Source organism: Hyla sarda, chromosome 8 (assembly GCF_029499605.1).
Source record: "Hyla sarda isolate aHylSar1 chromosome 8, aHylSar1.hap1, whole genome shotgun sequence".
NCBI classification, from domain to species: domain Eukaryota; kingdom Metazoa; phylum Chordata; class Amphibia; order Anura; family Hylidae; genus Hyla; species Hyla sarda.
This window is the reverse complement of record NC_079196.1, coordinates 210,868,133-210,889,987: the sequence shown is the minus strand read 5'-3', so window position 1 is coordinate 210,889,987 and position 21,855 is coordinate 210,868,133. Positions and strand designations below refer to the sequence as shown.

The window sequence follows — 21,855 nt, the reverse complement described above, 5'->3', positions numbered from 1 at the left end:
AAATGTGATTACTTTGCTGTCTTTATATACAACATTTTGTGCTGATTCCTTATTTTAATAAATATCTATAGGGATTGGTTCTCCACTGCTCTGACACAGAGCTCCATATCCCCTGCATAGCTGTGGAGATCAAGTATAACATTTTTACTGCCAGCAGCCACCACTGGGGGGAGACAGAGGCCAATGTCACTGATCGATCTATCACATGCTGCACTTATATAGGGCTAAAGTGAAGTGATAAGACTCCACCCCCTCTGTCTCAGCAAAGCCAGAGGCATCATGGGAAAAATAGGCTGCATTTGGAAACCGTATCAGAGGGGGAAATAGGAATCAAAATAGGCACAAAATTCCACAATTTGGGGGGATATCCATTTCTCGCACCAAGGGGGCATGAAGAAGGCATAAAGGATGCTGGAAAGGGGCTCGACCTCATATGGAGGGGGCATGCTTATCTCATATGCCAACTTGTGACATCAAGTGTCGCAGAAATAAACACAAGTCCACAGCTGGCGTATATTTTTATACCGTACACAAGAGCTGCCATAAACTCAGTGGATTAGAGGTGTGCACTTCTTAAAAAGGGGTACAACGACGTCTACTAAAAATAAAAAATGCTGTAGAAGCGTAAAGCATCGCTTACCTGTTTGTTCCCTGTCTTCATATATTTGGTTTTCTGCCTCTGGGTCTCTTCCTATGTCAGATAATCACTCTGTTTCCTAGCTAAGCAGTTGCTCAGCACTACAATTCCCAGAATGCATTGCTTTCCCTCAGCTCTTCATTAATTCCCCCACCAGAACTGTTGCCAAACTTTTAAATTTCCCAGCCAACTATAACACAGTGAGGTTGCAGCACCTGCTGTATTCATCCCTTGTCTGCTCCTCTGCCTGGGCATTGTTCAGCACAAGACAGCATGGTATATACACACACACACCCCTCATTCTTCCCTAAATGTCCCAATAAAGATATATATATATGTGTATGTAACAGCAGAGCTGTCAGGTGATTGGTGGGGGTGCCATGAGGGGATCCCCACCTATCAGATATTGATAGCCTACCTTTAGGATTGGCCGTCCACACGGGAAAATCCCTTTAAAGAAGCAGTCTTGGGAAATATTGGGGGTCATTTACTAACTGCTGTGTTTTAGTGTCCGCATGTTAGTTAAAGAAGGGGCTCTCAACCGGTGGTATGTGTACCCCTAGGGGTACGCCATCGGTTGTGCGGGGGTACACAACGCACTGACAAATACCGACCATGCATTGGCCAGTATTTGTCAGCGTAGAGCGGGGAATGGCCGCAGCAGCTCTCTGTAAAGCACCGCAGCTGTGGCTACTCTACGGGAGCAGGCAGATGTATGACGTCCCCTGACGTTGAGCGGAGGTGCCGCACAGCGCAGGAGGACATCACCCTTTTGTGCATTGCTGAACGGGACTCTGCGAACGCTGTATACCGGAACAGGCCGGGTAATGTTAAAATAAAGTAAAAACTAAGTGTATGGGAGGGATGTTATTGTGTGTATGTATATATATATATGAGCCGAGGGGGGTCGGAGGGAGAAATAATGGCACAAGGACATTAAGATGTAGGGGGGGGGGGGGGAGGGATAATGGCAAAAGGGGATCAGAGAGAGGGGGGAATTATGGCACAGGGGGATTAAGATGAGGGGGGGGGGTTATGATTATTCCCTCCCCCCCTCCATCTTAATCCCCTTGTGCTATTATTCCCCCCTCCCTCTAATCCCCTTTTGCCATATTGTATAATAATGGCACAAGGGGATTAAGTATCACGGGAAGCACAGGCCATTATGAAAATAAGTCATTTTATGACTTATTTTGTCCCTCGCACGTAAGTTCTGCACAAATTTAAGCGTGAGGGGTGCCCACGGACATACTTTCACCCTTTGGGGGTACAGTCACAAAAAAAAGTTGAGAACCACTGAGTTAAAGGACATCTGTAGTGCAATATAACTTATCCCCTATCTTTTAACTAACATGCGGCGCACTAAAACACTGCAGTAAGTAAATGAGCCCCAATATTTTCCTCGACTGCTTCCAGTATGGACGGCCAATCCTAAGGGTAGACTATCAATATCTGATATCCCCCCCCCCCCCCCACCAATCACCTGACAGAGCTCTGCTGTTACATACATATATATATCTTTATTGGGACATTTAGGGAAGAATGAGGTGTGTGCGTGTGTATACCATGCTGCCTTGTGCTGAACAATGCCACAGGCAGAGGAGCAGACAGGGGATGATTACAGCAGATGCTGCAACCTCACTGATTGTGTGATAGTTGGCTGGGAAATTTAAAAGTCTGGCAACAGTTCTGGGCAGGGAGGGAAGCGATGAAAAGCTGAGGGAAAGCAATGCATTCTGGGAATTGAAGTGCTGAGCAACTGCTTAACCCGGGAACAGAGACATAAAAATCGTCCTCGGAATGAACGGTACACAATGCACACGTGCCGCCATCACTCCATTTCAGCACCATTTCCCAACCAGGGTGCCTCCTGCTGTGGTAAAACTACAACTCCCAGCATGCCCGGACAGCCAAATGCTTAAAGGAGTAGTCCAGTGGTGATTCAGTGGTGAGCAACTTATCCCCTATCCTAAGGATAGGGGATAAGTTGCAGATCGCGGGGGGTCCGACCGCTGGGGCCCCCCGCGATCTCCTGTACGGAGCCCCGACAGCCCGCTGGAAGGGGGCGTGTCGACCTCCGCACGAGGCGGCGGCCGACACGCCCCCTCAATACAAGTCTATGGCAGAGCCGAAGCGCTGCCTTCGGCAATCTCCGGCTCTGCCATAGAGATGTATTGAGGGGGCGTGTCGGCCGCCGCCTCGTGCGGGGGTCGACACCCGCTATCTCGGCGGAGAGCCGGGGCCCCGTACAAAGAGATCGCAGGGGGCCCCAGCGGTCGGACCCCCCGCGATCTCAAACTTATCCCCTATCCTTAGGATAGGGGATAAGTTTTTCACCACTGGACTACCCCTTTAACTAGTTATCCCTTATTCTGCAGGGTGGCGCTGTAGCCACATTGAAGATCTACTGGATAGTGTTTTCCCAAGGAGTGTGCCTCCAGCTGTTGCAAAACTACAACTCCCAGCATGCTTGGACAGTTTTCCCCTGCACCAGGGTTTCCCAATAAGTGTGCCTCCAGCTGTTGCAAAACTACAACTCACAGCATGCTTGGACAGTTTTGCCCTGCACCAGGGTTTCCCAATAAGTGTGCCTCCAGCTGTTGCAAAACTACAACTCACAGCATGCTTGGACAGTTTTGCCCTGCACCAGGGTTTCCCAATAAGTGTGCCTCCAGCTGTTGCAAAACTACAACTCACAGCATGCTTGGACAGTTTTGCCCTGCACCAGGGTTTCCCAATAAGTGTGCCTCCAGCTGTTGCAAAACTTCAACTCCCAGCATGTTCGGACAGTTGTTTTGCAACAGCTGGAGGCACGCTGTTTGGGAAATTCTGCCATACAGTCAGTTTTACTTTATTGCAGTGTTGCAAAACTACAACTCCCAGCATGCCCGGACAGCCTTTGGCTGTCCGGGCATGCTGGGAGTTGTAGTTTTGCAACAGCTGGAGGCACACTGATAAGAGGGATGGGCTCTAAACCAGCGCTGCGTCCCTTGTTTCTGTACTCAGGTGCCATGGACCTCAAGAAGCCATGTTTTCTGGGCTCTAGCAGTGCTTGTTGTCAGTGAATGAAGTCATTCCTCTATTACCTTCCTTTAGCAACTAAAAAGCCTCAGATACATCTCACAGCTGAGGGTTTGTTGCAGCAATGTAAACAACTCCTGGCTACACCCCCAGCTGTAGTACTATAATTCCCAGCAGGTCATACCAAGCTAATACTGCACAGCTGAAGAGCAGCCAGGCTTCCCATGCTATCCTATGGCCGCCATAACAATCATATCTTCACATTCTCACCTCCTTTACTCCCAGTCTTCCTGTCCTGCTGCTCACTGCTGCTCTGACCGATGACGTCGGAAGACACGTGATCCGACGTACAAAGCCCATAACAAAACTAGAATAAAAAGTTGTCTTCATAAACGGAATCATTTTCTCGAAGTCCACATGGAAGTGACTCCGGGAAAATGGCCGCCGCCCGCCTGAATGCTGTCGAGCTGCAGTTTGTCCTCTTGTGTCTGAAGTCCTTGTTGCCAGGCAACCGATAAGGATGGAGGGTAATAGGGAGAAAGTTGAGGGGATTGTAATGGACTTTGGAGTGTAATTAGGATATGAATTACACCTAAAGATTCTAATATATTTGTGTGTATGTATATATAGATAGATAGAGATTGATAGAAATGTATTTTATATTTTTTAACCCCTTAAGGACTCAGGGTTTTTCCGTTTTTGCACTTTCGTTTTTTCCTCCTTACCTTTTAAAAATCATAACCCTTTCAATTTTCCACCTAAAAATCCATATTATGGCTTATTTTTTGCGTCGCCAATTCTACTTTGCAGTGACATTAGTCATTTTACCCAAAAATGCACGGCGAAACGGAAAAAAAAATCATTGTGCGACAAAATCGAAAAAAAAACGCCATTTTGTAACTTTTGGGGGCTTTCGTTTCTACGCAGTGCATATTTCGGTAAAAATTACACCTTATCATTATTCTGTAGGTCCATACGGTTAAAATGATACCCTACTTATATAGGTTTGATATTGTCGCACTTCTGGAAAAAATCATAACTACATGCAGGAAAATTTATACGTTTAAAAATGTCATCTTCTGACCCCTATAACTTTTTTATTTTTCCATGTATGGGGTGGTATGAGGACTCATTTTTTGCGCCGTGATCTGAAGTTTTTATCGGTATGATTTTTGTTTTGATCGGACTTTTTGATCACTTTTTATTCATTTTTTAATGATATAAAAAGTGACCAAAATACGCTTTTTTGGACTTTGGAATTTTTTTGCGCGTACGCCATTGACCGTACGGCTTAATTAATGATATATTTTTATAGTTCGGACATTTACGCACGCGGCGATACCACATATGTTTATTTTTTATTTTTTTTACACTGTTTTATTTTTTTTATGGGAAAAGGGGGGTGATTCAAACTTTTATTAGGGAAGGGGTTAAATGACCTTTATTAACACTTTTTTTTTACTTTTTTTTTGCAGTGTTATAGGTCCCATAGGGACCTATAACACTGCACACACTGATCTCTAATGCTGATCACTGGCGTGCATTAACACGCCTGTGATCAGCATTATCGGCGCTTGACTGCTCCTGCCTGGATCTCAGGCACGGAGCAGTCATTCGTCGATCGGACACCGGGGAGGCAGGTAAGAGCCCTCCCGGTGTCCGATCAGCTGTTCGGGACGCCGCGATTTCACCGCGGCGGTCCCGAACAGCCCGACTGAGCAGCCGGGTCACTTTCACTTTCACTTTAGAAGCGGCGGTCAGCTTTGACCGCCGCTTCTAAAGGGTTAATACCGCACATCGCCGCGATCGGCGATGTGTGGTATTAGCCGCGGGTCCCGGCCGTTGATTAGCGCCGGGACCCACGCGATATGATGCGGGATCGCGGCGCGATCCTGCTTCATATCGCGGGAGCCGGCGCAGGACGTAAATATACGTCCTGCGTCGTTAAGGGGTTAATAATCATTTTAATTACATGTTTAAATTACATCTATAATAATCTAATAGTTATATATATATATATATATATACACATATATACATATATATACACACACACGCATATATATATATATATATACACACACATATATATATATATATATATATATATATATACACACACACACACACATATATATGTATATATATATATATATATATATATATATATGTTACAGACTTTTTTTGTATGTTATGTATATTTTCTATAACAAATTAGCATTTGACAATTGTGTTACGTTCACACTATGTGTGGAAATTCCACTCCTTACTGAGCGAGACAGGACCCCGCTCCAGAGATCACAGGGGGTCCCAACTGTCAGAATTCCCTGCGATCAGCAACTTATCCCCTATCCTGTGGATAGGGGATAAGTTCATTTTGGCTGCAGTACCCCTTTAAAGAGTTCACTTCAGTGGAATTTTTTTTTTTTTTTTTTTAAATCAACTGACTCCAGAAAGTTAAACAGATTTGTAAATTACTTCAATACTTATCCTTCCAGTACTTATCAGCTGCTGTATGCTACACAGGAAGTTGAGTTGTTCTTTTCTGCCTGACCACAGTGCTCTCTGCTGACACCTTTGTCTATGTCAGGAACTGACCGGAGCAGGAGAGGTTTGCTATGGGGATTTGATCCTACTCTGGACAGACAGAGGTGTCAGCAGAGAGCACTGTGGTCAGACAGAAAAGAACAACTCAACTTCCTCTGTAGTATACAGCAGCTGATAAGTACTGTAAGGATTAAGATTTTATTTAAAAGAAGTTATTTACAAGTCTGTTCAACTTTCTGGAGCCAGTTGATATGAATTTGTTTTCCCCACCGGAGTACCCCTTTAATGTCCATGTGAAGATTAAAGGGCTACTCCGGTTATGCAAAACATATCCCCTGTCTCTATTCCAGCAGTCTGACCCCCCTCAATCAGACACTTATTTCCTCTTGGATAGTTTTGCATAACCGGAGTATCCCCTTAATTTTCCCATGGACATTAATCGTTTTTTCCAGAGGAGCTTGCTGCAAGTGGAATCTGCCCGGAATTTCCATGTGGGTATTATGCAAAACGTATCCCCTATCTATAGGACTGCAGGGAAAGGGGGTCCGACTGCTGGAAGTCTGCTCTATATTAGCCTAGCCTTGCATCTACTCCAATGGTAAAGTTCCCCAAAATGCTACTGCAAAACTACAGACAGCACCCATCATGCTCTGACAGGGGGTCAGTTTACACACCTCTCTCCATAAAGTTCACACACCTATGTTTTGCATCTGCAAGTAAGGAATTAAAGGGGTATTCCGGGCAAAAATATTGTATCCCCTATCCAAAGTATAGGGGATAAGATGTCTGATCGCGTGACGCCCCCTTCCATAGACATGAATGGAGGGGGCGTGGCATGACGTCACGTCCCCAGTCCCGGAAATCCAGAGGTTTTCGAATCTGGAGACGCAGCCCCTGCATAGAATGCGTGTGCTGCAGGGAGATCGCGGGGGGTCCCAGCAGCGGGCCCCCGCGATCAGACATCTTGATAAAATGTTTTTGCCCGGAATACCCCTTTAAAGGTAATAATACCGCCCTGATGTTTTCTTTGTGCCCATCATTGTTTAGAATAAATATACATAATCCCTGTATCTCGCTGCCAGGCTTTTCTTGGCACAGAAGGTCAATTTTTGCCACTTAAGTCAAATTCCTACAACTCTCTGCAGCTCCCCGTCCAAAATCACTTAGACCTGTTCCAGGAAAATGCTGAGCGCAGACTTGGCAGGAGTTCAGCCTCTCCATAACCATGAGCATATGTTCTCTTTATTTTTCAGCAAGGCTGGTCCTCAAGATCACAAAGTGGGCCTGCTGGAGAGCACAACTCCACCAATATCTATGGTAGAAAGGGTTAATGGACTATAAGAATGATCTCCGACAGCCCATGGTAAGTGATAATGCTTGGTATACGGCACCATTCCTACCATTGTCTTCAATGGGATTCTGCTGCACTATGCACAATGTGGAATTTTCACAGAGGAAATTTAAATTCAGAATCCAGACTCCAACAAAAGAATTAACATATTTCGGTGGAACATTGCTGTCAGTGGGTACGATGCATTTGTGCACAGTCATAGCGGCAAATTACTTTGGCTGCTCCTGCGCAGCAGCAGATCCTGTACCTGTGAATGTACCCTAAGGGTCTATGCACACTATAGAATCCCCACCCGCCGTCAGAGCTAGGACCAAGGAGGCAATGCTAGTCCCCATAGCCGGCAATGCATTACACTCATTATATAAATGTGGTAGAGGGTGTGATGCAGGGCAGATGGAAGTACCCTAGGGGCAGATGGCATTAACCCCTTTTATTCGTGACGCCAGGGCGTGGTTTATCCTCACACCACCCAAAGGTATACCGCTGGATCCTGGGCTAGGCACAGGGGCAATAATTACTCCGACGCCAAGTTACGGACAACGGTAGATTTACTGAGTGACAGACGGAACAGTCTATACAGCTTAGCCAGGCCCACGGAGGTGACCAGTGACTTCAGAGACCTCAGGGCTTGCTGAGACTTGTAGTGGACTGGGACAATATTGCTTCAGGCCATGCTGACTAAAGACAGAGGACTTGACTGACTTGAATGGGACTGACTATACCCCTATTGTAGCTTACTTGAAGACTTGTGACTGACTCAGAGCTGAGTTCAAAGAGAAAAGAGAGAGAAGAGACTCCTCCCAGGGCTTATGTAGGGGAGACTCTGGTGCGGTCCCATAGGTCACCCTTAGGTCACATGGTCACTAACACCTCACTGGGTTACACTCACATGACAACAGGTTAACCACATGACAAATATTCTTAAAGGTACACCACTCTTATATACAATACATAGCATAAAACCAATTGCACAGAGGGAACAGGTGAAGGGGCCCAGGGGACACTGCAGGGCAGCGAGAGTACAGGGGTACAACTCCTGTACTGGGCCACCACATAAACATGTTCATTCTTTCTGCGGCAGAACTCTGTTGTGTACACTGTGGAGTGGATCCCATTAACATCAATAGGACTCTGCTGCATCAGAATTTTAAGAAGAATTCTGTAGTGGAATTCTGCTAGAAAATTCCATAGAGTGCATGGGCCCTAACACCTTCCTTGCTTTTTTCCCATTGACCTGGATCCACTTCTGCCTTTGGTTCATTTTCTGCTGCAGAAAATCTGCACCATATTTGAAACGTGTTCCTAGCCTAATACTGGTGTCTTCTTAAAGGGGTACTCCACTGCCACAGCATTCGGAAGATTTAGTTCCGAACGCTGGGTGTGTGCTGCGGGGTCGTGACGTCATGGCCACGCCCCCTCAATGCAAGTCTATGGGAGTGGGCGTACGCCCCCTCCCATAGACTTGCACTGAGGGGGCCGTGACGTCACGACCCCGCAGCCAACATTCAGTGTTCTGAACTAAATGTTCTGAACGCTGGGGCAGTGGAGTACCCCTTTAAGGCTATGTTCACACGGCAGAATGTCCGCACGGAAACTCTCCGTGCGAACATTCTGGAAACTACGGGGGCCGGCAATAACATGCCGGCTGTAGGACAGCGCGGGAATGCACCTTCTCATAGAAGGCAATGCATTCCGTCCACAGAAAGAATGAACAGATTAATTCTTTCTGTGGACACTGAAATCAGAATTTCCGCCATGTACACAGCGCAGCAGATTCTCAATGAATTCAACAGGACTCTGCTGCAGCGGAATCTTCGTGCAGAATTCCAGTGTGGAATTCCGTATGGAAATTCCGACGTGTGAACATAGCCTAAGGGTAGGAACATGTTGCTAGGCCCACCACAATCTCCAGAATGGTGCCGAATGGAGCGGCGGGTTGGCATGCGCGCCACCACTCTATTCAATGTATATAGTGCCACCAGAGTTAGCCGAATACTTTACTATGCTGTTTTTAGTGGCTCTATAGGCAATGCATGGAGAGATGGTACGTGAACCTACCCCTCGCTCCATTTCAAACAAATGCGTCGGGGTGCTCACTTATCCATGTTGATAGGGGATAAGATAATTTAGGTCGGAATACTCCTTTAATTGGCTGGGTGCCCAGTGTCTCCCCTCGGGCTGTAAGGCTAGGTGGTGACTTCTGTTGTAAATAAAAATAAGGCAAAACAGTTGGCCCAGATGAAATTTTTTTTTTATTTCTTAAAGGGGTACTCCGGTGGAAAACCTTATTTTTTTTAATTTATTTTTTTTTTTAAATAACTGGTGCCACAAAGTTAAACAGATTTGTAAATTATCTGTAGAAATATATATATATTAGGGCTCAGGGTTTGAGACAACTGGACAGGTTGTGTTTCAAGTAATATTTAAATTTATTGATTGTATAAAATGTGACAATTGAATATTAGATAAAATGTAAATAGCAGCAACTGCGTCTCACAGGGCCCTTGTGTAGGCGCAGCACCAACTATTAAGAACTATAACATATGTATAGTACAGTATATAAAATATAAAAATATACTTGTAAAAAATTATAAAAGATATAAAATAAGAATATAGAGACCACCATAAACATATATATAGAGAGGGATCTGGATGGGAGAGTCTTAGTCCATCCTCTATGGTAAATAATCTCCTCTCATAAAAAAGTCCTGCTCATATAGACCGATTCTGGTATTGTGGTAACCAATGGCAACCGTAAGGTTAGTAACCCGTAGCAACCGTTCAGATGAGTCCGGCTATTTAAGCACTTCAACGTTTAAGTAGAAGATAAACTTGCTATTTGTAGACAATATTCAACATGAACAGCTAGTGTGCAGTCACTGTTATTATGCATATTTGTATGATACTTTGTATCTCACCGCTCCCGGACACTGATGCGCTTGACTTCACGGGGATGCTGCGATCTCCTCCTGTTGCGCTGTGTAATCCTGCAGTGTATTAGCACTGAGTAGCTGTCTTGGTAAGCGGCAGCATCACCGGAGACTCGGCCGTCTCCCACAGTGGTGATGTTGGTAGATGGTGGGTTGCGGGTGGTGTTGTCGCAGCGGTTCTGCGGATGCGCACGTACATGTGCCGGTGGCGTCCTCGTGGCAGCGAGGCGCGGATGTCTCCTTCACCGGGTGTCGGGTGATTGACAGTTTATTGTCCGGTATCGGACTGCTATTGACTTAAGCAGGGCAAATATACTGGTGGTCTCAATAGGTATTGAGGGGACGCTGGACGCGTTTCAGGACTGTCTCAGTCCTTTCTTCAGCAGCTAAGAATAGCTGCTGAAGAAGCTTAGTTGCTGAAGAAAGGACTGAGACAGTCCTGAAACGCGTCCAGCGTCCCCTCAATACCTATTGAGACCACCAGTATATTTGCCCTGCTTAAGTCAATAGCAGTCCGATACCGGACAATAAACTGTCAATCACCCGACACCCGGTGAAGGAGACATCCGCACCTCGCTGCCACGAGGACGCCACCGGCACATGTACGTGCGCATCCGCAGAACCGCTGCGACAACACCACCCGCAACCCACCATCTACCAACATCACCACTGTGGGAGACGGCCGAGTCTCCGGTGATGCTGCCGCTTACCAAGACAGCTACTCAGTGCTAATACACTGCAGGATTACACAGCGCATCAGGAGGAGATCGCAGCATCCCCGTGAAGTTCAGCGCATCAGTGTCCGGGAGCGGTGAGATACAAAGTATCATACAAATATGCATAATAACAGTGACTGCACACTAGCTGTTCATGTTGAATATTGTCTACAAATATCAAGTTTATCTTCTACTTAAACGTTGAAGTGCTTAAATAGCCGGACTCATCTGAACGGTTGCTACGGGTTACTAACCTTACGGTTGCCATTGGTTACCACAATACCAGAATCGGTCTATATGAGCAGGACTTTTTTATGAGAGGAGATTATTTACCATAGAGGATGGACTAAGACTCTCCCATCCAGATCCCTCTCTATATATATGTTTATGGTGGTCCCTATATTCTTATTTTATATCTTTTATAATTTTTTACAAGTATATTTTTATATTTTATATACTGTACTATACATATGTTATAGTTCTTAATAGTTGTTGCTGCGCCTACACAAGGGCCCTGTGAGACGCAGTTGCTGCTATTTACATTTTATCTAATATTCAATTGTCACATTTTATACAATCAATAAATTTAAATATTACTTGAAACACAACCTGTCCAGTTGTCTCAAACCCTGAGCCCTAATAGATATATTTTTACAGACAAACTACTATCTGACACCTTGGGTATAGGTGTCTAATTAGGTAGCCCGGGTTTATTTGGTGGGTAGTCAGACAAGAGCCTCTCCAACTCTTCTATATTATAGATTTGTAAATTACTTCTATTTAAAAATCTTAATCCTTCCAGTACTTATTAGCTGCTGTATACTACAGAGTAAGTTGTATTTCTTTTTGAATTTCTTTTCTGTCTGCCACAGTGCTCTCTGCTGACACCTCTGTCCCTTTCAGGAACTGTCCAGAGTGCAAGCAAATCCCCATAGAAAACCTATCTTGCTCTGGACAGTTCCTGACATGGGCAAAGGTGTCAGCAGAGAGCAATGTGGTCAGACAGAAAAGAACTACACAACTTTCTCTGGAGCATACAGCAGCTGATAAGTACCGGAAGTATTAAGATTTTTAAATAGAAGTAGTTTATAAATCTGTTTAACTTTGTGGCACCGGTTGATTTAAAGAAAAATTGTTTTTCACTGGAGTACCCCTTCAAGCAAGGTTGTCACACATAAGGCGTCAAATGGGTCAGACAAGAATGTTTTATATAGCGTCAGACTGAACATCTGTACGGTCCCGCTGCATTTTTACTTTAGAACTAGCTTTTAAACATGTGTGCCTCCAGCTTTTGCAAAACTACAACTCCAAGCATGCCTGGACAGCCTTTGGCTGTCCAGGTATGCTGGGAGTTATAGTTTTCCAACAGCTGGAGGCACCCTGGTTGGGAAACACTGTTTTAGACCTTAATGTTTTTCTTTATCTCCTGTGTGCGCCTTGGCAGGGTGTGGGTCTCTTTGCAAACGTCCTATTGAAAGAAAGAGTCTTCTTTTAACAAAAATAAGCATGACACTGCAAATATCAAAGTCTTCATCAATACTGTTGTCCGCACTGCAGACAAGATGGAGTACAGGGCAAGATGGCGGAAGGAATTGATTTTCTTAAAGGGGTACTCTGGTGGAAAACTTTTTTTTTTTTTTTTTTTATATCAACTGGTGCCAGAAAGTTAAACAGATATGTAAATTAAAGAAATTGGGGCTCAGTGTCTTGAATATTGGATTAAATTAAAACGTTTATTAAATATGATATAAAATTGTACATATAGGTATAATATACTACGGATCACAGGGCCCTTGTGATCCAACAGTAAAATTAGAAAATGTTTTATCCTTGGCAATTTAATATATAATGTTAAAATACAATCATTATAATAAACAAATAAAAATGTACAACAATAAATAAGTGTCCACGTATCTATAAGGATGATCGGAATTGGTGATTTGTGAATAGCAGTAATATAACAGTTTGAGTTACTATTTTCACAAATATTTGTATCCAGTTGGAAGAGAAAGTCTTGAATAGAATACAGCAAAAATGAATGGTTTGTATATACTTTTGTTCAGGTTCCAATCCTCTGTGTAGAGGGCTCGCAGCTGGAGACACTGCCGTCTCCTGAATTATGCAGCGGCAATATGACAAATGAATAATAAAATTGCAGTGTTTTGTAATAAGTTCTAATCCTCTGTGCCGAGGATTCGCTGCTGGAGACACTGCCGTCTCCTATATATGCAGCGGCAATTTTGAATGTAAAACAGCGCTTATGAGATAAGTTCCGATCCTCTATGCAGAGGGCTCGCAGCTGGAGACACTGCCGTCTCCTAGTATGCAGCGGCAGTACGATGTAACCTTAACCCCTTAAGGACTCAGCGTTTTTCATTTTTTCCTCATCACCTTCTAAAAATCATAACACTTAAAATTTTGCACCTAAAAATCAATATGATGGCTTATTTTTTGCGCCACAAATTCTACTTTGCTGTGACATTAGTCATTTTACCCAAAAATCCACGGCTAAGCAGAAAAAAAAAATCATTGTGCGACAAAATTGAAGAAAAAATTTCATTTTGTAATTTTGGGGGCTTCCGTTTCTACGCAGTGCATTTTTTGGTCAAAATGACACCTTCTCTTTATTCTGTAGGTCTATACGGTTAAAACAGATGAAAAAAATCATAACATGCAGGAAAATGTATACGTTTAAAATTGTCATCTTCTGACCCCTGTAACTTTTTTATTTTTCCGCGAACGGGCTGGTATGTAGGCTCATTTTTTGTGACGTGTTCTGAAGTTTTTATCGGTACCATTTTCGTGTTGATTGGACTTTTTGATCGCTTTTTATTCTTTTTTTTATGATATAAAAAGTGACCAAAAATACGCTATTTTAGACTTAGGAAATTTTTTGCGCATACGCCATTGACCGTGCGGTTTAATTAATGATATCATTTTATAGTTCGGACATTTACGCACGTGGCGTTACCACATATGTTAATTTTTATTTTTATTTACACAGTTTTTTTTATGGGAAAAGGGGGGTGATTCAAACTTTTATTAGGGAAGGGGTTAAATGACCTTTGTTAACTTTTTTTTTCACTTTTTTTTTTGCAGTGCTATAGCTCCCATAGGGGACTATAACACTGCACACACTGATCTCTTATGCTGATCCCTGCAAAGCCATAGCTTTGCACGGATCAGCGAGATAGGGGCTCGATTCCTCAAGCCTGTAGCTCAGGCTTGGAGCAATCAAACCCCGATCGGACGCCGCGGAGAGAGGTAAGGAGACCTCCGTCTGCGTCCCAGCTGATCGGAACATTAGGATTTTATCGCGATGTCCCGATCAGCCCGACTGAGCTGCCGGGAAGTGTTCACTTTCGTTTTCATAAAAAAGTTTATTAACCTCTTAAGGACTCAGGGCATACCTATACGCCCTGAGCCCGGTCCCGGTGTGAAAAATGGGGTCACGCCGTGACCCCCCATCACACCGGGTAGGTCCCGGCTGCTAACGATAGCCAGGACCTAACAGCATGCGGTACCGATCGTTGTGCCGCATGCTGTTAACCCTTCAGACGCGGCAATCAAAGTTGATCGCCGCGTCTGAAGAGTTAACAGCGCGCGGCACAACGATCGGTGCTGCACGCTGTTAGCCCAGGGTCCCGGCTATCGTTAGCAGCCGGGACCTACCCGGTGTGATGCGGGGTCACGGCGTGACCCCGTTTTTCACACCGGGAACGGGCTCAGGGCGCACAGGTATGCCCTGAGTCCTTAAAAGGTTAATAAACTTTTTAATTTAATCCAATATTCAAGACTCTGAGCCCCAATTTCTTTCATTTGTATCTCCCCTCTTTCGGCACCGTGGGTATAGGTGCTATTTGGGTAGCTCAAGCCATTGGTCACTAGGTTAATACGAGCCTCTCTACCATTTTTTTCCTCCAGATTTGTAAATCACCTCTATTAAAAATTCTTAATCCTTCCAGTACTTATTAGAGACTGTATACTACAGAGGAAATTCTTTTCTTTTGGGATTTCTTTTCTGTCACAACCACAGTGTTCTCTGCTGACACCTCTGTCCATTTTAGCAACCGTCCAGAGCAGCATATGTTTGCTATGGGGATTTTCGCCTGCTCTGGACAGTTCCTGACATGGACAGAGGTGTCAGCAGAGAGCACTGTAGTCAGACAGAAAAGAAATCCAAAAAGAAAAGAATTTCCTCTGTAGTATACAGCCGCTAATAAGTACTGTAAGGATTAAGATTTTTTAATAGAAGTAATTTACAAATCTGTTTAACTTTCCGGCATCAGTTGATTTAAATTAAAAAAGTTTTCCACCGGAGTACCCCTTTAACATGAGACACATAAGAGGAGATCTTGACAAACCCCCATAGTGACAATGAGCCAAGACATTGGCGCAGGTAAGTCAGGATCTAACATCACCATTTGAAAGTTTTTTTTCTGGGATTACGGTATATAAAGTGTCTGTTTGACCAAATGTAGTTTACTTGTGACTACTTTCGTTCCATTTCACAAATAAATAATTTAATTTTGTGCGGACAGGAGTCCCACAGAATTCAAGTATACAAGCAGAACCTTGGATCAGGGCTGGTGCAAGGATTTTTGTCACCCTAGGCAACAGCTTATTTTGGCACCCCTTGACCCCGCTCATTGGCCTCGATCTTTGACACGCCCCACCTTATTACGGGGTTGACAGACTAACAAACCTCCTCCTCATGTAGTCATCTCACTACTGGGATGATACACTGTAACATACCTCCTCCTCATGTAATCTCCTTACTACTGGGGAGACACACTGTAACAAACCTCCTCCTTATGTAATCTCCTTACTACTGGGGTGACACACTGTAACAAACCTCCTCCATATGTAATCTCCTTACTACTGGGGGGGGGGGGGACACTGTAACAAACCTCCTCCTTATGTAATTGCCTTACTACTGGGGTGACACACTGTAACAAACCCCTCCTCATGTAATCCCCTTACTACTGGGATGACACACTGTAACAAACCTCCTCCTCATGTAATCTCCTTACTACTAGGGTGACACACTGTAACAAACCTCCTCCTCATGTAATCTCACTACTGGGGTGACACAATGTAACAAACCCCCTCCTCATGTAATCTCCTTACTACTGGGATGACACAATGTAACAACCCTCCTCCTCATGTAATCCCCTTATATTGGGGTGGCACACTGTAACAATCCTCCTCCTTTACGTAATCACCTTACCACTTGGATGACACACTGTAACATACCTCCTCCTCATTTAATCTCCTTACTACTGGGGTGACACACTGTAACAAACCCCCTCCTCATGTAATCTCTTTACCACTGGGGTGACACTGTAAACAAACCTCCTCCTCATGTAATCTCCTTACCACTGGGGTGACACTGTAACAAACCTCCTCCTCATGTAATCTCCTTACTACTGGGGTGACACACTGTAACAAACCTCCTCCTCGTGTAATCTCCTTATTACTGGGGTGACACACTGTAACCAACCTCCTCCTCATATAATCTCCTTACTACTGGGGTGACACACTGTAACGAACCTCCTCCTCATGTAATCTCCTTACCCGACGCTGTAACAAACCTCCTCCTCATGTAATCTCCTTACTACTGGGGTGACACACTGTAACAAACCTCCTCCTCATGTAATCTCCTTACTACTGGGATGACACACTGTAACAAACCTCCTCCTCATGTAATCTCCTTACTACTGGGGTGACACACTGTAACAAACCTCCTCCTCATGTAATCTCCTTACTACTGGGGTGACACACTGTAACCAGGGCCGGGAGTCGGAGTCGGACGAAATTTGAGGTACCTGGAGTCGGCAAACAATATACCGACTCTGACTCCTACTAAATTTAGATTTGAATAAAAAAAAAAAAAACAAGTTTAAATGTCCCAATTCACAAAAAGTTATAATTAATGACTTCTCTACTGTAAGAATAAAGACCAATGCATGCAGCGCCTCACGTAACCGCAAAACGAAGACGCTTTTCATGTGCTTCACTATATGGCACACAACGCACAATTAGGAGCAGCAATACTTATACTTTCCGTAGAGTTGTGTTCTGCTGTTACAGGGAACCCATGGGTAACTTAGCCTCTCACTGATAAGGGATTAAGTAAATATGTTTTTTTGTAGGACTAGAGACACTTGTATAAGTGAAGGGAATGGAGGGTCAATAGTTCAAGACTGAAGCTGTAAACCATTGGAAAAACTGCTGCCATTCAGCTAAGGCTATAAAAACTTGTAAACTCTGATTGTTAGCTTAAACATTAAACATGACTATGGGATTCTACTAGGGAAATCGTGTTTTATAATAAATGCCCCTTCCTGGATCCTCCCACTGCCCTATCTTCAGCAGCAGATCAGCACACAAAAAGGAGAAGGCAGCAGCTTCTGCCCAATTACCTCTCTCTGTTAGAAGAGCTTAGAAGAACTTGGTGGAACAGCTTCTTGGATTCAACTGTAAGTGTTTATAAATACATTCGCATATTAATACAGAGGAGTCGGAGTCAGAAGTACAAAAAACTGTGGAGTCAGAGTCGGAACATTTATCTACCGACACCACAGCCCTGACTGTAACAAACCTCCTTCTCATGTAATCTCCTTACTACTGGGGTGACATACTGTAACAATGCTGGTGCGATCAGGTTCAGTGAGTCACAGTAAGCAGTAACTTGTACTGGGAAGAGCTGTGCCCCATCAAGAGAGCGTTCTTCATTTGCCTATAGGTGGCGCCGATCCTTCCTATGACTAATAGACTGCCACTAATAGACTATGTTTATTCTATTGAACCTAAAGTGTAGCTCCCACCGTTTTTTTTCTGTCTCTGCCTTTTGCCCATCTCCCTGCTTTAAAACATTTTTTTTTACTATATTAAAAATGCTTTTTTGTCTGCCTGGCAGTGTGCTCACTACCAGGCAGACGTTCCCAGCAGGCACAACGTCACTGATGCCTGCTGGGGGGCCGACTTCCGCCCTTAGTTCATCAACACAGGGTGCCTCCAGCTGTTTCACCACTACAACTTCCAGCTTGCCCTGACATCTATTGGCTGTCAGGGCATGCTGGGAGTTGTAGAAGTGAAACAGCTGGAGGCGCCCTGTGTTGAAAGGGCGTATGCATACGCCCTCGCGTCCCGTCACTTAAAGAGTACCTGTCATCAACAAAAACTTTTAATATGTTGTTCATAATCATTAATGAAGAGATATTGTAATATATCTTCATTAAAAAATATTAATATTTATACCAGTTTTTTCATGTTATACTTTTGGCCACTAGGGGTCACTCTTCTATGCCTGGTCTGCAAGCAGCATCTTATGCTTTTCATAGTAAGTATACAGCTTTTAGGACTAATGCTGACAGGGTTCTGGTCCTTCCACCGGAAGTTCAGTACTCTCAGCTCACTGTGAGCTACAAGCCTGTGAGCTGAGAGTACTGAACTTCCTGTGGAAGGACCAGAACCCTGTCAGCATTAGTCCTAAAAGCTGTACACTTACTATGAAAAGCATAAGATGCTGCTTGCAGACCAGGCATAGAAGAGTGACCCCTAGTGGCCAAAAGTATAAAATGAAAAAACTGTTATAAATATTAATATTTTTTAATGAAGATATATTACAATATGTCTTCATTAATGATTATGAACAACATATTAAAAGTTTTTGTTGATGACAGGTACTCTTTAAGGACGGAAGGCGTATCCATACACCCTCGTTATTTCCGATCACTGCCGCTCGCCGGGCGGTGATCGGACCGGGATGCCTGCTGATATCTATCAGCAGGCATCCCCTGGCAATGCCTAGGGGGGTCCTGAGACCCCCCCATATCGGCGATCGCAGCAAATCGCAGGTCAATTCAGACCTGCGATTTGCCGTGATCCGGGCAAATCGGGTCACTGGTGACCCGATCTCCTGGAAAATTAGACTGATCGGAGCTGTCAGAGACAGCTCCGACCAGCCTAAAGCATAGGAGCGAGGTGGCAGTGTTGCCACCCCCTTCTATCCCTTGCCATTGGTCGGTCAGGCTGACCACCAATGGCAAGAGGGGGGCGGTGGGTTAGAGTTCATTTCCCCCCGCTCTGCGCACCGATCGAAGTCGGTACAGAGCGGGGGGAACATGGGCGGCGAGGGGGGGGACATGGCCCGGCTTACCCGGACCGGCAGCAGCATCCCGGAGCAGCGGCGGCAGGAGGAAGAGCGGAGGCCGGAAAGTGCAGCTGAGAAGGCTGCAGTGAAGATCGCGATAAGTGATCTTCACTGTGGCCTTCTAAAAGCTGCAAAACTACAACTCCCAGAGTGCACTGACAGACCGTACATGCTGGGGGTTGTAGTCTTGCAACAGCTGGAGGCACATGGGTTGGAATCACTGAGCTAGAGTCTGTTTGCTAACTCAGTGGTTCCCCACCAGTGTGCCTACAGCTGTTGTAAAACTACAACTCCCAGCATGTACGGTCTGTCAGTGCATTCTGGGAGTTGTCATTTTGCCACAGCTGAAGGTTTGGGGACCCCCCCCTCCATGTGAATGTACAGGGTACATTCACACGGGCGGGTTTACAGTGGGTTTCCTTCAAGGAAACTTACTGTGAACCCCTGCCTGTGTGAATGTACCCTAAAAACACAACACTAACAAATAATAAAAAGTAAAACACTACATATACACCCCCCGCCCCAATAAAAATGAAAAACGTCTCATACGGCAGTGTTTCCTAAACAGCGCCTCCAGCTGTGGCAAAACCACAACTCCCAGTGTTGCCGGACAGCCATAGACTGTCCTGGCAGGCTGGGAGTCTTGCAACAGCTGGAGGCACCCTGTGGGAGACACTGCTGTAGGGTTTTGGTGGAGACAAGCCCCGTCCTTGTATCCGGGTCCACCCCTACTGCAAATTCCTAATTTAGGCCTCTAATGTACATGGCGCTCTCTCACTTCAGAGCCCTGTCGTATTTCAAGGCAACAGTTTAGGGCCACATATGGGGTATCTCCGTACTCGGGAGAAATTGCGTTACAAATTTTGGGGGGATTTTTCTCCCATTACCCTTTGTAGAAATGGTAAATTTGGGGGAAAAACCTGCACTTTAGTGAAAAATGTTTTTTTTTTCATTTGCACATCCGAATTTAACGAAAAGTCGTCAAACACCTGTGGGGTGTTAAGGCTCACCGGACCCCTTATTACATGCCTTGAGGGGTGTAGTTTCCAAAATAGTATGCCATGTGTTTTTTTTTTTGCAGTTCTGGCACCATAGGGGCTTCCTAAATGCGACATGCCCCCAAAAACCATTTCAGCAAAACTCACTCTCCAAAATCCCTCTGTCGCTCCTTCCCTTCTGAGCGCTCTACTGCGCCCGCCGAACACTTGACATACACGTATGAGGTATTTCCTTACTCGAGAGAAATTGGGTTACAAATTTTGGGGGGCTTTTTCTCCTTTTACCCCTTGTAAAATTTCAAAAACTGGGTCTACAAGAACATCCGAGTGTAAAAAATTAAGATTTAGAATTTTCTCCTTCACTTTCCTGCTATTCCTGTGAAACACCTAAAGGGTTAACAAACTTACTGAATGTCATTTTGAATACTTTGAGGGGTGCAATTTTTTTTAATGGGGTCATTTATGGGGTATTTCTAATATGAAGACCCTTCAAATCCACTTCAAAAAAATTCCGATTTTGAAAATTTGGTGAAAAATTGGAAAATTGTTTCTGAACTTTGAAGCCCTCTGATGTTTTCCAAAAGTAAAAACAGGTCAACTTTATGATGCAAACATAAAGTAGACATATTGTATATGTGAATCAAAATTTTAGAATGTTTATTTTCCTTACAAGCAGAGAGCTTCAAAGTTAGAAAAATGCAAAATTTTCTGTTTTTTATTCAAATTTTTGCATTTTTCACCAAGAAATTATGCAAGTATCGACAAAAATTTACCACTAACATAAAGTAGAATATGTCGGAATCAGAATGAAAAGTAAAAGCATCAGAGTTATTAATACATAAAGTGACAGTGGTCAGAATTGCAAAAAAATCTCCCGTCCTTAGGGTTATAATGGGCTTCGTCCCCAAGGAGTTAAAAACACAAATAAAACATTTTAAAAAATGTAAAAAATTTTTTTTATGAATCTGCCCATTTAAAAGAACAGTAACAATACTGGGACATAATACATATTTAGCTATATTAAAGGGATTATCCAGGAAAAAACTTTTTTTTATATATCAACTGGCTCCAGAAAGTTAAACAGATTTGTAAATGAATGCGGTAAAAAGGGAAGAATAGACCTGGCACTGTTACTAGTTCACGACTCCGATGCGGAGGAGACTCCCCTCATTGCAAACAGGTATGTGTACAGCCAGCATTAATGATCCTAGGTGTGTGTGGTGCTACACAAGTTTGGATAGACTTCAAATACTTCACAAGTAGAAAAGACAGACGTGCACATTGGAGCACTCACCTCGGATACCAGGCGATTTCTTTTGAAGGTGCTTTTATTTCATGCTTGTATGATGGCAGAAAAGCAGGGAGGTGGATAGAGATGACAAACAAGCGGGTGGGTGATAGCCGGTTTGTAAATTACTTCTATTAAAAAATCTTAATCCTTTCAGTACTTATGAGCTGCTAAAGTTGCGTTGTTCTTTTCTGTATAAGTTCTTTCTG

General features: G+C 44.1%; 2 protein-coding genes across 7 annotated transcripts in view; one reads left to right on the top strand and one right to left on the bottom strand.

Annotated features, from left to right (window-relative positions):
• The window catches only part of MLST8 (MTOR associated protein, LST8 homolog), a 55,606-nt gene that overhangs the window by 24,141 nt on the left and 9,610 nt on the right, over positions 1–21,855 (bottom strand). The window contains exon 1 of one of the 3 annotated variants that reach the window (XM_056536886.1): positions 3,929–4,069. The exons of 1 other annotated variant lie outside the window; for it this stretch is intronic. The gene's annotated coding sequence lies outside the window, so the exon portion shown is untranslated. Of the gene's footprint in view, positions 1–640; positions 665–3,928; positions 4,070–21,855 lie in introns of those variants that run through there. One more of the 3 variants, XM_056536887.1, reaches the window with a different exon arrangement.
• The window catches only part of LOC130285461 (hexosaminidase D-like), a 75,127-nt gene continuing 57,380 nt past the window's right edge, over positions 4,109–21,855 (top strand). For 2 of the 4 annotated variants that reach the window (XM_056536881.1, XM_056536880.1), the window contains exon 1: positions 7,459–7,568. Coding sequence is in view for 2 of the 4 variants with exons in the window: in XM_056536882.1 (XP_056392857.1) it covers positions 7,549–7,568 (20 nt within the window). In the remaining 2 variants the exon portion in view is untranslated. Of the gene's footprint in view, positions 4,229–6,525; positions 6,866–7,458; positions 7,569–21,855 lie in introns of those variants that run through there. The other 2 variants (XM_056536882.1, XM_056536884.1) reach the window with 2 other exon arrangements.